Raw genomic sequence first — 14,054 nt, 5'->3', positions numbered from 1 at the left:
GCACCACCCAAAAAGGTGGTGCAACCCCACCACCGCTTAAGGGGGCATTCCCAGGGTGAACTGGGTCAGGAAGCTGCCCAAAGGCAGCTCCGCCCTCAGGAACACCTCCCCTACACCGGCATGGAAGTTCTCTTCTGGGATTTAGTTCCTGGACTGGCTGTGCTGGCGCCGCAGGCCAGCAGAGCTCCATTGCTCCTGGACGCCGGTGTGTTTGCCACTTTATCCCATCTTTGGCAACTTGTTTCATTCCAGGGTTTGCTGTGTGGTTTACCCATCTTTTTTAAAGGCCTGATTTGAGTGTTGTTGTTTTTAACTTAAAATGCAGTTCAAGTTTCAGGTTGTCTTTTATGGATAGTCAAAGCCCTATTGGAGATTCTCAGATCTACCTGCCCTTTTACATTTCGGTCCTTTCTTCTCTTTCCAGTTTAATTAATTACTTCTTGGTTTGCTCTGTATACATAGCTCAACTGCAAATTATCATTATATTATTTTCATTATATAATTTGCTTTATTTTTATGATTGTTATTTTATATTATTACAATTAGAATAACATTAAAATATGAGAAGTGGAAAGCAGTACTTAAACCCTTCCTCTCCCATCTACGCAGGGAAGGACTGAGAACTGATTCATGAGTGTGTGAAGAACCTGCCAACTGTAAAACAACAGGTTTTAATTTAATTTAATTATTTAAATTCGTAATCAATTTTAATTGATAAAGTTTGTAGTTTATCTGGCTATTGCCGCAATAATAAAATCATTCAAACAACAGGATGTAATTAATTAGGCTGAAAAGAAAGAAACAAAAGGAAAGTTACAGGAAGAAGTAAATTCTTTGCTGAATGGGACTTGCTTCGGAATAGCCATATAGTGGGATCTTGCCCATGGTGACCTATATTTATGTGGAATATACCCTATATTAAGTGCCATATGAAACCACCACCTCAGTTCCACTAGCACCTGAAGTGGGAAAAGGTTCTTCAGCAGCAAAATAGAAGTCCTTGAAACAGCCCTCAAAAGTCTACAATCTATACATATCCCAAATACCCCAAATACATAAATAGGGAAATGAATCAGTCAAGAGTTAACGAAACAATCCTAGGATGGTTTCACACTAGTTGTTATTCCAAGATGTCCCCCTCCTTTTTTTTTTCACACTTCAAAACAATAAGAGCCCTTAAATTATATTCCGATTGTCAGCCCTTACTGACAGCAGGAGCAACCTTTCAGAAACAAGAAGAAATTGAGGCAGACTCTTCCTAAATGTTTCCATGGAGCTGTACGAATCTAAATATTGTCGAAGGCTTTCACGGTCAGAGTTCATTGGTTCTTGTAGGTTATCCGGGTTGTGTGACCGTGGTCTTGGTATTTTCTTTCCTGACGTTTTGCCAGCAGCTGTGGCCGGCATCTTCAGAGGAGTAACACTGAAGGACAGGCAGGCATCTTCAGAGACCCTGTCCTTCAGTGTTACTCCTCTGAAGATGCCTGCCACAGCTGCTGGCGAAACGTCAGGAAAGAAAATACCAAGACCACGGTCACACAGCCTGGATAACCTACAACCGTGTTGGCGAACCTATGGCACACGTGCCAAGTCCGGCACGCCGAGCCCTCTCTGTGGGCACGCGTGGGGGCAGCAGGGGCTTTGAAGGGAGCGCGGAGCCGTTCAAAGCCCCCCCTCCCTGCGCCCCCCCCCTTGCCAAGCTGGGAGGAAACCTCAGCATTCAGGTTAATTGCCGTGTTGGCACTTTGTGATAAATAAGTGGGTTTTGGGTTGCAGTTTGGGTACTCGGTCTCTAAAAGGTTCGCCATCACTGACCTACAAGAACCACTGTACGAATCGGATCGGAAGACACCCATGAAGCTCTAGAGTAGACAGAGTGATGATTAACTGGAAGGAAGATCTTCAAACGCGGAGTTCAAGCCAGCCCAGTCAGGGAAATGCTTTCGTGCGGCATGGCCAAGCGACTCAAGCGCTCCTTTGGCATGAAGGGATCAGAGGCCTGGAGGGAATCCCTGAGTTTGACATCCCATCACCTTCTAGGAGCCTGCCTGGTCTTACGTCACCTCCCCCGGGCCATGTGCTGCGTGCAACCGCACCACACAGGCAGGCTCCGCCTTCTTCTCTCCCCCTCCCACCGAACACGCGGAGGGGAGGGGGGGAAAGAAGTGGGGGGGGGGAGAGGTCGAAGGAGTTGATTTCGATAGACCCAGCCGCCGCCTCCTCCTGGCCGGAGCTTTTGTTTTCCTCCCAGCTCTCTTATTTTTTCCACACGTGATTGCCGTGTTGTCGCGCCGAGCGCTCGGGGCCACCTATAAAGGCTCATAACTTTGGCCAAGGAGAGAAGAAGGAGGGGGAAGAAAGGCGGGAGCGAGTGAGGAAGGAAGGAAGGAAGGAAGGAAGGAAGGAAGGAAGGAAGGAAGGAAGGAAGGAAGGAAGGAAGGAAGGAAGGGAGTGCAAAGTCGGGCGCGCTATCCGTGCAGGCGGCCGCGAGGAAAGGGGGGGGGGACATGCCATGCAAGCCCCAAGTGCCCCTCGCGCCGCCGGTGCTGCAGCTGCTCCCTCCCCTCACGGCCGGCTGCTGACCCTCCGCCTGCCCCCGAGCTCCTGCCCCCGGGGCTGTAATCCGTGCCTGCGCCAAGGGCCGGCGGGAGAGAGCGGCAGCGCGAGAGACAATGGCGGCCGCCGCCGCCGCCGCCACCACCAGCAGCGTCGGCGGCAGCCCCAGTAGCGCCCACAGCGGCGGCGCGTTCCAGCAGCAGCTGGAGCCCTGCCTGAGGAAGCCGCCGCCGCCGCCGCCGCCTCCGCGCATGGACCCCCGGCGCAGGCAGGCCGCGCTCTCTTTCCTCACCAACATCTCGCTGGACGGGCGGCCGGCGCTGCAGGACGACGAGGGCGGCGGGGAAGAGCCCGGCGGCGGCGGCGGCGCGGCCAGGGCGGCCTCGGCTTCGGCTGCAGCCTGCGGCGGCGCTCGGACCCGCCGAGGCAGCGCCAGCGCTTTCCCGCCGCCCGCCCCGCTGCAGCACGGCGGCTGCCCCGGCGCCTGTGGCGGCGGCAGCGCCAGGCTCGCGAGCCCCCTGGGGGGAGGGGCCGGCGAGCAGCGGCTGCCGGGCAACGCGGAGGACGAGGACGACGAGGAGGAGGACGAAGATGCCTTTGCTAGCGGGCAGGTGGCCGCCGCCGCCGCCGCCGCCGCCTTCCTGGGCTCGTCCGGGACCCCCGCGGCGAGTGGCGCCAGGGGTCGCCTCAGCTCTTCCTCTCAGGGGATCCTGCCCGTCGCCTTCGCCCGGGCGGGGGCCCCGCAGAACTACGGCTGCCTCGAGCAAGGCCAAGGGGGCGCCTTCGAGCTCCAGAGGTCTCGGTGAGTGGGGGGCAGGGGACCCTGTGGGGAGAGCCTTTAGTGTGTGTGTGTTTTTTAATCCCAGGGGCCTTCAGGGCGGGGTTGGTGGCCCTCTCCCTCCATGTTGTCCTCCCGACCACCCCGTGAGGTAGGTTGGTCTGAGGGGAAAAAACGGGTTTGCCCAAAGGCAGCGAGGGAAGCTTCGTGGGTGGCCGGCAGGGCCGGTGAACCAGGCAGTCGCCTAGGGGGCGCGCCTCAGAGGGGCGCGGCTTTCAACAGATTGGGTTCTTGGGGAAAAATGCAACTGACAATTTATATATTTTTATTTTAAGATAAGCACCACAGCAGTGCCCTGGATGGCCCAGGCTAGCCTGATCTTGTCAGATCTCAGAAGCTAAGCAGGGTCAGCCCTGGTTAGTATTTGGATGGGAGACCACCAAGGAAGACCAGGGTTGCTGTGCAGAGGAAGGCACTGGCAAAGAACCTCTGTTAGTCTCTTGCCATGAAAACCCCAAAAGGGGTCGCCATAAGTCAGCTGCGACTTGACGGCACTTTACACACACCACACTACGGAATATAATTAATTATAACGTCTTATAAAAAAGTGTTGTGCTTTTATTTTTTTCCTACAAGACATGTTTGTGAATATTGGTTCGCAAGTAGTTAGCCTTGCCTAGGGTGCAAAAATGACTGGACCGGCCCTGTCGGCGGGGCTCCTTCCCACTCGGCCGTAAAATCCGTTTAAGGCTTCCAAGGGGATTTAAAAGAGGGATCTCCAGGCTTTTGATCCCTGTGGAGTGGTTCTTCAGTAGTGGGGGGCAGCTGCTCTCCACATGCTTGGAGGCGCTGGCAGCTTATTAATGTTTCATCTGCTCCTGCGCTGAGAGTGGCACTGGAAACTCTTGGCTGAACCTGAGCATCGGCTCCGATTAACCTTTCCCTGTAGAAAGAAGTCCTTAATTTGTAAAGGAAGAGGTGCTCAGGTCCAGCAAGAGTTTCCGACATCACTCTCAGCGCTATAAGCAGATCTAGTCCTAATCCAACATGCATGTGGGTCAACTGGTTTAATTTAGCCCTTTGATTGAAAGGCACTAACCATGTGTTCATGGGCACTTTTCTTCTGTATTATTGCTTTAAGAGGTAGCAGGCCTGGCAGAAGCGCACACTGTAGTCAGCACTGGCTCTCATATTGCTTTGCTCTCTGGGGAAAGGGCCTCAGAGACCACAAACCTCAAGGAACCCATGGGAGTAACCCTTTAACATCCTTTAACGCTCCTGTACTGCCATCCTGGTGATTAAAGGGTTGATCTTTCTGCACCCCATCAATGTGTGCACATAGATTAGTGAAAAAAATAATCTAGTATGCAGATTGATTTTCAGAATTAGGCATAGTTAAATCAGTTGATTTCAGTAGTTTTAGGCACACCTCCCTTTTCAAAGGGTCAGGTTGTACATAATTTAATACAGAAGGGAGAATGCCTTTTCCAGATTGTAGATAAGTATGTGAAACATGGAGCATACAGAATGTATCACTCTGTGTACCACTTGCTGGAGTGTTGATTGTGTGAATTGTGACCCCTCACTAGGCTGGTGACTGTCATTTCTTTATTCTGTGCAGCACTTGCCATGCTATTGGCAATATATAAATGTTGGTTATAGTACTAAATTTGGATGTGATCGTGTGCCTGTTGGCTGGCGCTGCCAGTCTGATTTACTTGGAAATTTGGTTTGCTGAAACTCTGTCCAGGTGAACGCTTTTCCTTTTTTAATTGCAAATAATTGTTCCTATTTTTGAAAAATTAAACTCAGATTTAGATACTTTTATTATGACAAGGGTTGGAGCATCTACACCACCACTGTTTGTCTTCTCTGTTCATGTAAATTGTTGCACTTTATGCTCATGGTATTTAGAAAAGGAATGCATAGACTATCTATCATTAGGACAAGTTTAGTGGCCAGAACTTTGCGCTTGATCTGGAAAATCTAGTTTTTTACTATTTCCTCAGCATAATAGTTTGTGATAACAATATCCTAGCATGAGCTTAAAGATTACTAGGAAATACTCATTTCGCCAGTATTTTCTGTGTACCTGTTTTGAATTGCAAATTGAAGTACCATTACTTCAGAGCACTCTCCACCTGGTGGCTAGCCAAAGCGTGAGCCTGAACACTTTCCCCGGATGTTTTAAGCCTATATTCAATAGAAATGGCTTTAAGATGTGCCTGTTTGAGGATTGATCTGGGGATTTTCTTTTTGGGGAGGCGGGTGGGGAGGATGAATTGTTTGGGATATTTTATATTTCTACTTTAATATACTGATACTGGTCTGAAGCTTGTTAAAAATGAATAAATGAAGCCTAAGGCTATAGGAAGGACTAAGGCCCTAATGATATTTTCATGGGATTCAGTTAATATTGCAGCAATTTGAAACAAGTCACACCAACACTCCATTGCTCTGGGGATTTTATTTTTTCTCACTTCCTTTTCCGCTTTTGATAAACTGTGAAAATTATTTTTTGCTTGGCATGCAGTTTTTAGGGAAACTGTTCCAGAGGGCTAAAGCAAACATAATGAGAAGCGGGTGGGCATCTCTCCAGTAGCTGGGTAGCAGAACTGGCAGACTGAAATATAAAATGCAGGTGTAATTAATCACTGGATATTCTTTGACTAGGATCTATCGTACCTGTTCTTATGAATGGATGCACCACCCCATCAACTATATTCTGCTAAGCTCCAGCATTCATTTCTATTTGATATGTACTTAACAATCCTTCCCTCCACTCCTCCAAACACCATAGCATTTCTTCCCTCCCCTCCTCCAAACACCATAGCATTTAAACCATAATAGAAAGATCTGTTTCTTTACTGTACTCATGCAATAAAGAAAACTCAACGTCTGGAGTAAATCCTTCAGATATGAGTCCCTGCCCAAGGAACTGGAGCAAATGTGGCTGTAGCATAGTCTTTGGCTGTAGACCACTGTGGTATCCTTAGGGTGGTAACTGGAAGCATGTAGGCATGTGTCAAGTAGGCTTGCCAGCTCTGGGTTGGGAAATACCTGGAGATTTTGAGGGCGGGGTTTGGAGAGGGGAGGGACTTCAATGCCATAGAGTTTAATTGCCGAAGCGGCCATTTTCTCCAAGGGAACCGATTTCTATCACCTGGAGATCAGTTGTAATAGCAGGAGATCACCAGCCACCACCTGGAGGTTCAATAAAAAAAATTCACCAGTACTGTACAGTAAGTCAACAAAAATACCAGTATTGGGCTCAGGTATAATGTAAAGAACAATTCAAACACTGTAAGTGAAAATGTAACAAAGTGATTTACTATTTACATGACAATAAACCAACACTATATGTGAACCACGAAGACAACAATGTTCAACAACAATACAGTAAAACATACAAACAAAAAGAACCTTCTTCTGGAAGATGGTTTATTATCTGATAAGATCCCAAGGAGGGAGCAGCCATTGTGGCGTGTTGAGATTTTTGAAGGAGTTCTGAAGTATTGGCTGATGAAGCCACTTTTGTGGTGAAAGCATGATTATTAATCCAGAGAACATTTCCATATTGTTATGCCTTATTTGATGAAGATAAGGCTTTCCAGTATGATTTGATTCATGAAGAAACCTGTGAAAAGAATATAAACAAAGAACAGACATAAGTTAAGAAATAGTGGAAATATCTTCTGAAATGAACTTACCTTAGACTTACCTCTAAAGAAGGTTCTTTTTGTTTGTATGTTTTACGGTATTGTTGAACATTGTTGTCTTCGTGGTTCACATATAGTGTTGGTTTATTGTCATGTAAATAGTAAATCACTTTGTTACATTTTCACTTATAGTGTTTGAATTGTTCTTTAAATTATACCTGAGCCCAATACTGGTATTTTTGTTGACCACCTGGAGGTTGGCAACCGTAGTGTCATGATCAGTGGTTTTTTGGCATAAGGAGGTGCTGTGTAGTAAGGATTCAATCATTGCACTTGAAGAAGAGGGTTCTAGTCTAAATTCCGTTAATCCTTAAAGTGCCACAAAGCTTCTGTTTGTTGCAACAGACGAACACAGATATCCCTCTGCAGCTTTTTGGACTCTGTAATATTCTTGTAGTTTGAATTTACAATGGAGGGAATTGCTGACTGTTTCGGATCTGTGCCATCTGGTATGCGTGAAGTAATACAGTTGCTTTCTGTTACTACATCATACACATTATGTTACACATTTTTGATTTCACAAAGCTTTCTGAAGCTGCTGTGAACCTATAATCAGTCGGAGTTTCCTAGTTTTTTCTGTTTGTGTTAGCAGCTTAGATAATTACATACTAGATTATATTTAACAAGGTTCTCATTAATGTGGTTGGGTTTGGGTTATGCATGTATTCACAAGAAATAAACTGTACAAAAAAAACCCCAAGGAGCTGCTAGCTCCTGAGATGCAGATATATGATTATGTGAATGCAGGGGAAAAATAGGTTCTGACTGTCAATTCAGGGTACTTCTGGATAACTGAAACTGTAAATATTGGGTACTCTATTTCTGATCCTTGCTAGAGCTTAATTTGAACTCTTGTTCAATTTGGATCCTGTTGGCTCAAAACACATTTTCCACTTTGGGGCTCAACGTTGCAGCACGTGATATAATAATGAAGACAGGGGTGCCTTAGACTTTCCCTTCCTGTTGAGTAGCCGCAATTACTTGCACATGTAGGGTCATAGAATCATAGAGATGGAAGAGACCACCAGGGTCATCTAGTCCAACCCCCTGCACAATGCAGGAAATTCTCAACTACCTCCCCCCACAACCCCCAGTGACCCCTAGACCATGCCCAGAATATGTCAAAAAATCTCCAGGATCCCTGGCCTAACTGGCCTGGATGAAAATTGCATCCTGACCCCAAAGTGGCAATCATCATTTCCCTTTGCATGTAAGAGCCAAACACTGATGCAACTCTTCCTGCCCTCCCTCTCATGATCTGCTGAAGTCCACAGAATCAGCATTACTGTCAGATGACCATCTAGCCTCTGCTTAAAAACACCCAAAGAGAGAGAGCAACAGTAAACAACTCCACACCATCCTCTATATGACAGCCCTTCAAGTATTTGAAGATGGTTATCCTATCACCTCTCAGTCGTCTCCTCTCCAGGCTGAACATACGAAGCTCCTTCAGACTTTCCTCATACGACTCGGTCTCCAGACCCCTCACCATCTTCGTTGCCCTCCTCTGGACATGTTCCAGCTTGTCTACATCCTTCTTGAACACACTGAACAAGTACAAAACTGTACACAGTACTGTAGGTGAGATCTAACCAGAGCAGAATAAAGTGATGCCATCAGTTTGTTTGATCTGGACACAATGCTTCTGTTGATACAGCCCAGAATAACATTTGCCTATTTAGCTACCGCATCATATTTCTGACTCATGTTCTGTGTATGGTCTACTAAGACCCCTAGATCCTTTTTGCACATACTACTGCCAAGACAAGTCTCCCCCATCCTATAATTATGCATTTGATTTTTCCCACCTAAATGCAGAACTTCACATTTATCTCCTTTGAAATTCATTTTATTAGTTTTAGCCCAGTTTCCCAGCCTGTCAAGATCATCCTGTATCCTGGCTCTGTCTTCTACCGTATTTGCTGCCCCTCCCAATTTAGTACCATCTGCAAATTTAAGGATTATTAGGAACAGTTTCCAAACCAGACGTTACACCTTTCAGACAGTCTTGAACCAACGAAAATGAATAAAGCCTTTGTATGGATGCTTGATAAACAAGATTTCAAGCGTGCTTTCGCCACACCTGTTGTTGGCTATATTAATGGTTGTTGTTACCTGCCTTGTCTGGCAAAAAGGAAAGTCTATAAATATTTTAAGTAAACACTTGAGCTTTGGAGTTGCACAAACCTAGAGGAATATTACATATCAGCTATTTTCATGTTCATTTGTTTGTTTGCAGTGCAGAGACCATTTCCTTGAATTTTTGGAAGTGTTGGTTGGTTCCTCAGTCATTTAGAAAAGATTTTACACCAGGGAACATTTTGATAAACCAACTCGCATTCCGTGTGTATCATCTGACAAATTGTTTGTTTGTTTTTTACATTCTGGTTTTCAGACTATATTTCTGCTTGCCATCTACTTTTATTTGATCTTATGGATGTTCATATGTCTGAAATGAAAGCATCCAGCTGTGTGCTTCACTTTCCTATCTGTAAAAGCTGTTATCTCATGAATATTGTGAAGGTAACTTAATGATCAGGAGCCCCGTGGCGCAGAGTGGTAAACTGCAGTACTGTAGTCCAAGCTCTGCTCACGACCTGAGTTCGATCCCAACGGAAGTTGGCTTCAGGTAGCTGACTCAAGGCTGACTCAGCCTTCCATCCTTCCAAGGTCAGTAAAATGAGTACCCAGCTTGCTGGGGGTAAAGGGAAGATGACTGGGGAAGGCACTGGCAAACCACCCCATAAAACAAAAAGTCTGCCTAGAAAAAGTTGGGATGTGACATCACCCCATGGGTCAGGGGACCTTTACCTTTTTTAACTTAATGATCAGTCTGACCATTCATTATTTTAAATGCCTTCGAAGACCAGTTCTAAAATACAGTTGAGCAATAAGTCAAATAATAAAAAACAACATACAGCTATAGAGCAAACAGAAGTAGTAAAATCCTTGACCAAAGATCCAGGATAATAAAAATGTCTTAACTAACTAGATCTTAAAGCCGAAAGAATTGCTGCCATACATGTGTGTGTGTGTGTGTACATGTGTTGTATATTCCACAGTGGAGGCACTGTCAACAGAGAAGAGCTTAACCTGCTTACCAAGTTCCTCACTTGGGTGGTGGGTCCCTCGAGCAAAGTCTTGGATGATTATCTCAGATATTGGAAAGGTTAATATGGGAGCAGACACTCTTTCAGATTAGCATCTTCGTGATGTAGAAGTTGATAGGCACAGTGGCTCATGATTTCGAAAGCGTGCTTTTTTCACACACAGAACAGATTGTTATCTGGGTTACTTGCTGCATGTCTGGAATACTTCCATTCCAGTACAGCCATAAAATTTGGCCTGCTATATGGGATGTTTATTAAAATATCTAACATAGCAGGTCAGGGGTGGGTGACTGATGAGTTAGTTTGTTCTGTGGTGAGAATTTAATAGATAAAGAGCCTTGCATCATGGGAACTGGTGCTAGGTGACCTGTTTTACTTTTTCAACCCCATGGTTCCAAATTGTTAACTTTCTGCTATAGTAACATATCTGTCTATCATATTTTATTCTTTCTTACCTCCAAGGTGTTCTGGCTACATTGACCTCCAAGAAGGTCTGGATACATTTTATTCTAGCAAGATTTCTGTGAGGTAGGTTAGGCCAACAGATTGTTACTGGCCCAAATGTTCACATTGAACCCATGGTAGAGAGGTGACCTGAACTTTGGTCATCCCATTCTTATTTTTAAAAAATCCATATAACACCATTTATTAAGTGTATTAAGAATCAAAGAAGTTAAGAATATAAACATACGGGCTCAATATCTATGTTAAAAGTATAAATGTAATCAAATATAGGAAATGTTTGTTTGTTTATTACAATATTCCTTTAAAAAGCATATTTTGGCCCAAATAATAGCCTCACAAATGTATATAAAGGATCATTATTGACCCTGACAAGATGCATTTTGGCCCTGTGGCCTTCCTCAGGGGTCAAATAATATTAATCATACAGAATTACAGTAATACATTCATAATCTCAAAATTAGACCAAGGTGAAATGTAATAACAATAATACTCTGTAACCAAAGACAAAGATATCAATCCAAGGCCTCTTACTTAGTATCTTACGCCCAAGGTATGGTACACGTATTTTTGATGGTAATTCAGTTGTTTACCTTTATCTCCTGGTCAAAAGATGAAGTGATGTCTGGAGCCAATACTCATACTTTATAGATATAGAGCCCATATGTTTATGTCTTAACCTTTTTCACTTTATTTTGGGTTAAGTTATACTATTTATTAAGACCACCCAAAACAACATAACACACTAGGATTGCCTGGTCCCCTTGACAACTGGTGGGGGTGGGGGACTTACCAGCTGCGGAGATGGCCAACGCACCTGTGTAATTTCTGGAAGGGACATCATCACATTGCTGATGTCATGGAAGACTCTCTGGTAATTAGGCTAAACTCTATGGTAGAAGCCATTTTTACCATATTTTGCCCAAATACCAGAGCATCTCCCACAATGTCAGTGGTGTAATGATGTCACTTCCGGAAGCAACGTCCTCTTGTCGATGGCAAACATGCTGAGGCCTCAGTTTACTGCTGGCAAGCCTCTACCAGCTGGTTGAAAGGAATGGGCTTAGACTGGAGTAACTCTCCTTAGAATTGCATTGAAAGTATCTTTAGTGTAATGGCCTCAAAGATGTTATTCCCCCTCCTCCCACATTCAGTTTGGTGAAGAGTTATGGAGAATTTGAAAGCTTGTACAATGTTCTTTGTTTTGACTTGTCTTAGTAAAAGGCGTTACATATTGGGGAAAGTTCTGTGATATTATCATAGTAAAATGTATGTTTCTGGCTAATTTCATGCAGTTTTATTACATACATTTCAGGCTTTCTTTTGTCAGTCTAATTTAATCAAATGAAAATACAATTCTATGTCCACTTAGTCAGGAATCATCTTAAAGATGATAATGTCTCATTCACTGCATATTGTGAAAGCAGTAAAGTTGCCAGTTACGAATTATGAAACATAACAATGGAAATGGAATAGTATGATGGTTCTTTTGTAGCTCCAATCAAATAGGATGTGTGAATCTGCAGTGATTTCTCTAATCGCCACTTGTCCTTGAGAGCAACTGTATTTACATGCTCGCTTGTCTCTTAATGAACACTATAATCAAGTGCAATTGTTAGTTAAGTATGAACTCTTGATCTCCACTTCATTTTGAAGTTGCTGCTACGTCAGGGTTGTCACTGGATAGTGTAAACCAGCTCAATGCCGAAGCAAGCACTGGTGCTTCCAATTTCAAATTGGAATTATGTTTTGAGTAGTTTTGCAGATTAGCAGCCTCTTTTGGGGACCATGCTTTTTGGCTGATCTTCTGTTCTCTAGTTTATCAATATCAGTGCAATGGCGAATCCTAAATTTTAGGCTGAAATGCATATAAATGATACATTAATGAGTAGAAACACCTCTAAAAAGGGACTAGAAGAGTAAACAGCAATTGACAGATGGCTCTCCTGATTGTGTTTTTATGCTCTTCAAGAGCGTCCTGTGCACAACTGAGTAATGCCCGGGCAATTAAACAACACCAAGTTCATAAGGTCCTGAAAAAACACAGAGATCTTATTTATTGATAATTGGCAGAGAAACATCCTCTTCTTTTTCCCTTCGCCTCCTAATCCCAGGCAGAAGATACCAGAGTAAAGTGAGGTTGTAGAAGGTGAGCATATCATGGGCAGGAGTGCAGAAATCTTCCCCTCTAAAGGTTCATGATTAACTCTGTCTCCTGCTTTGGACATTGAGAACAATGTGGGGACAGCAGGTTTTGACATTTGCCTCTCCCTGCATACCTCTGAGCATGGAACCTCTGAGATGTGCTCCACTGTGTAACCCTCTCTCCTTTCATGTTTCTGAGGAAAGGATGACATAGCTCTGCTCCCCTTTCCTGCCTCTTCCCTTGATAATCATGGGGAAGTGGTGGCATTTTGCCTGTGTTTCAGCTTTGTTAAATATGAAACTTCAAACATTTGTTGCATACACAACCCCTGTACGTTTCAGAAACAGTAAACTGGCTTTGCTTTGTTAAGGCTGTATATTTTAATCAGGAAAGTCTGATTCCTATTAGTAGCAAACCTACTGAAGGCCACAGGATTACACAACTAATTTTTATAGAATAGTCTGAAAATAATAAAGAGGGATAGAAACATATGTACTTGCAACAAATAAATAGGAAAAAAGCAAATAGGGATGCCAGCCTCAGGGTGGGACCTGGGGATCCCTCAGAATTACAGCTCATCTCCTGACTACAGAGATCAGTTCCCCTAAATAAAATGACTGCTTGGGAGGGTGGACTCCATGGCATTTAAGTCCCTCCCCTCTAGGAGTATCCCAACCTGGATCTGGCAACCCTACCTCCCCCATCCCCCACCAGTGGCCAGGGGGAACCTGGCAACCCTATAAGCAAAGCATCGATACTCTCAACGACTGTAAAATTAATGTGACTTGTGTTGGCCAAGTGACCTAAAACCATAGTCATTTGACTGAAGTTTGTTCTCCACTGAGGCTTCAGGCGTCTTGAGCAGTGGGTTATTTTCCTTGTTCCATCCGGGGAAGGCAGGACTAAAATCGAACTTCCTGTCTTCCTGGCGGGAAAATAGCCTACAGAAGCCCAGTTTCCTCCTGCCTTCTGGACGGGGGAGCAGGATCTTGGCACAGCTCCGTGCTTCAGTTAGAGTAGGAAGAGTTTAATACCTTTATTGTTGTTAGTCTTTCTTCTTTTCACTATCTCTTCTTTCCAACCTTATTTTCTCCCAATCTAATCTCCCCAACCCCTCCTGGTGTGTTAAAACCTTTTCTTTGTGAGGGACTTTGATTAGACCCGGGACGATCCAAGATGGCGGACGCCATTACGACCCGGGAGGACGATTTATTGTCGGTAGAGGACTACCGACTAGGTTTAGTCCAGGCGACCCACCACGACCCCGAGTACCCCAACGGCCG

General features: G+C 44.7%; 1 protein-coding gene across 1 annotated transcript in view; it reads left to right on the top strand.

Annotated features, from left to right (window-relative positions):
* Positions 1-2,807: 2,807 nt before the first annotated feature.
* The window catches only part of CABLES1 (Cdk5 and Abl enzyme substrate 1), a 69,504-nt gene continuing 58,257 nt past the window's right edge, over positions 2,808-14,054 (top strand). Inside the window, exon 1 of the mRNA XM_056854278.1 lies at positions 2,808-3,358. Coding sequence (XP_056710256.1) covers positions 2,808-3,358 — 551 coding nt within the window. The remainder of the gene's footprint in view (positions 3,359-14,054) is intronic.

Source organism: Euleptes europaea, chromosome 8, assembly GCF_029931775.1.
Source record: "Euleptes europaea isolate rEulEur1 chromosome 8, rEulEur1.hap1, whole genome shotgun sequence".
NCBI classification, from domain to species: domain Eukaryota; kingdom Metazoa; phylum Chordata; class Lepidosauria; order Squamata; family Sphaerodactylidae; genus Euleptes; species Euleptes europaea.
This window is presented reverse-complemented; position numbering and strand designations above follow the sequence as displayed.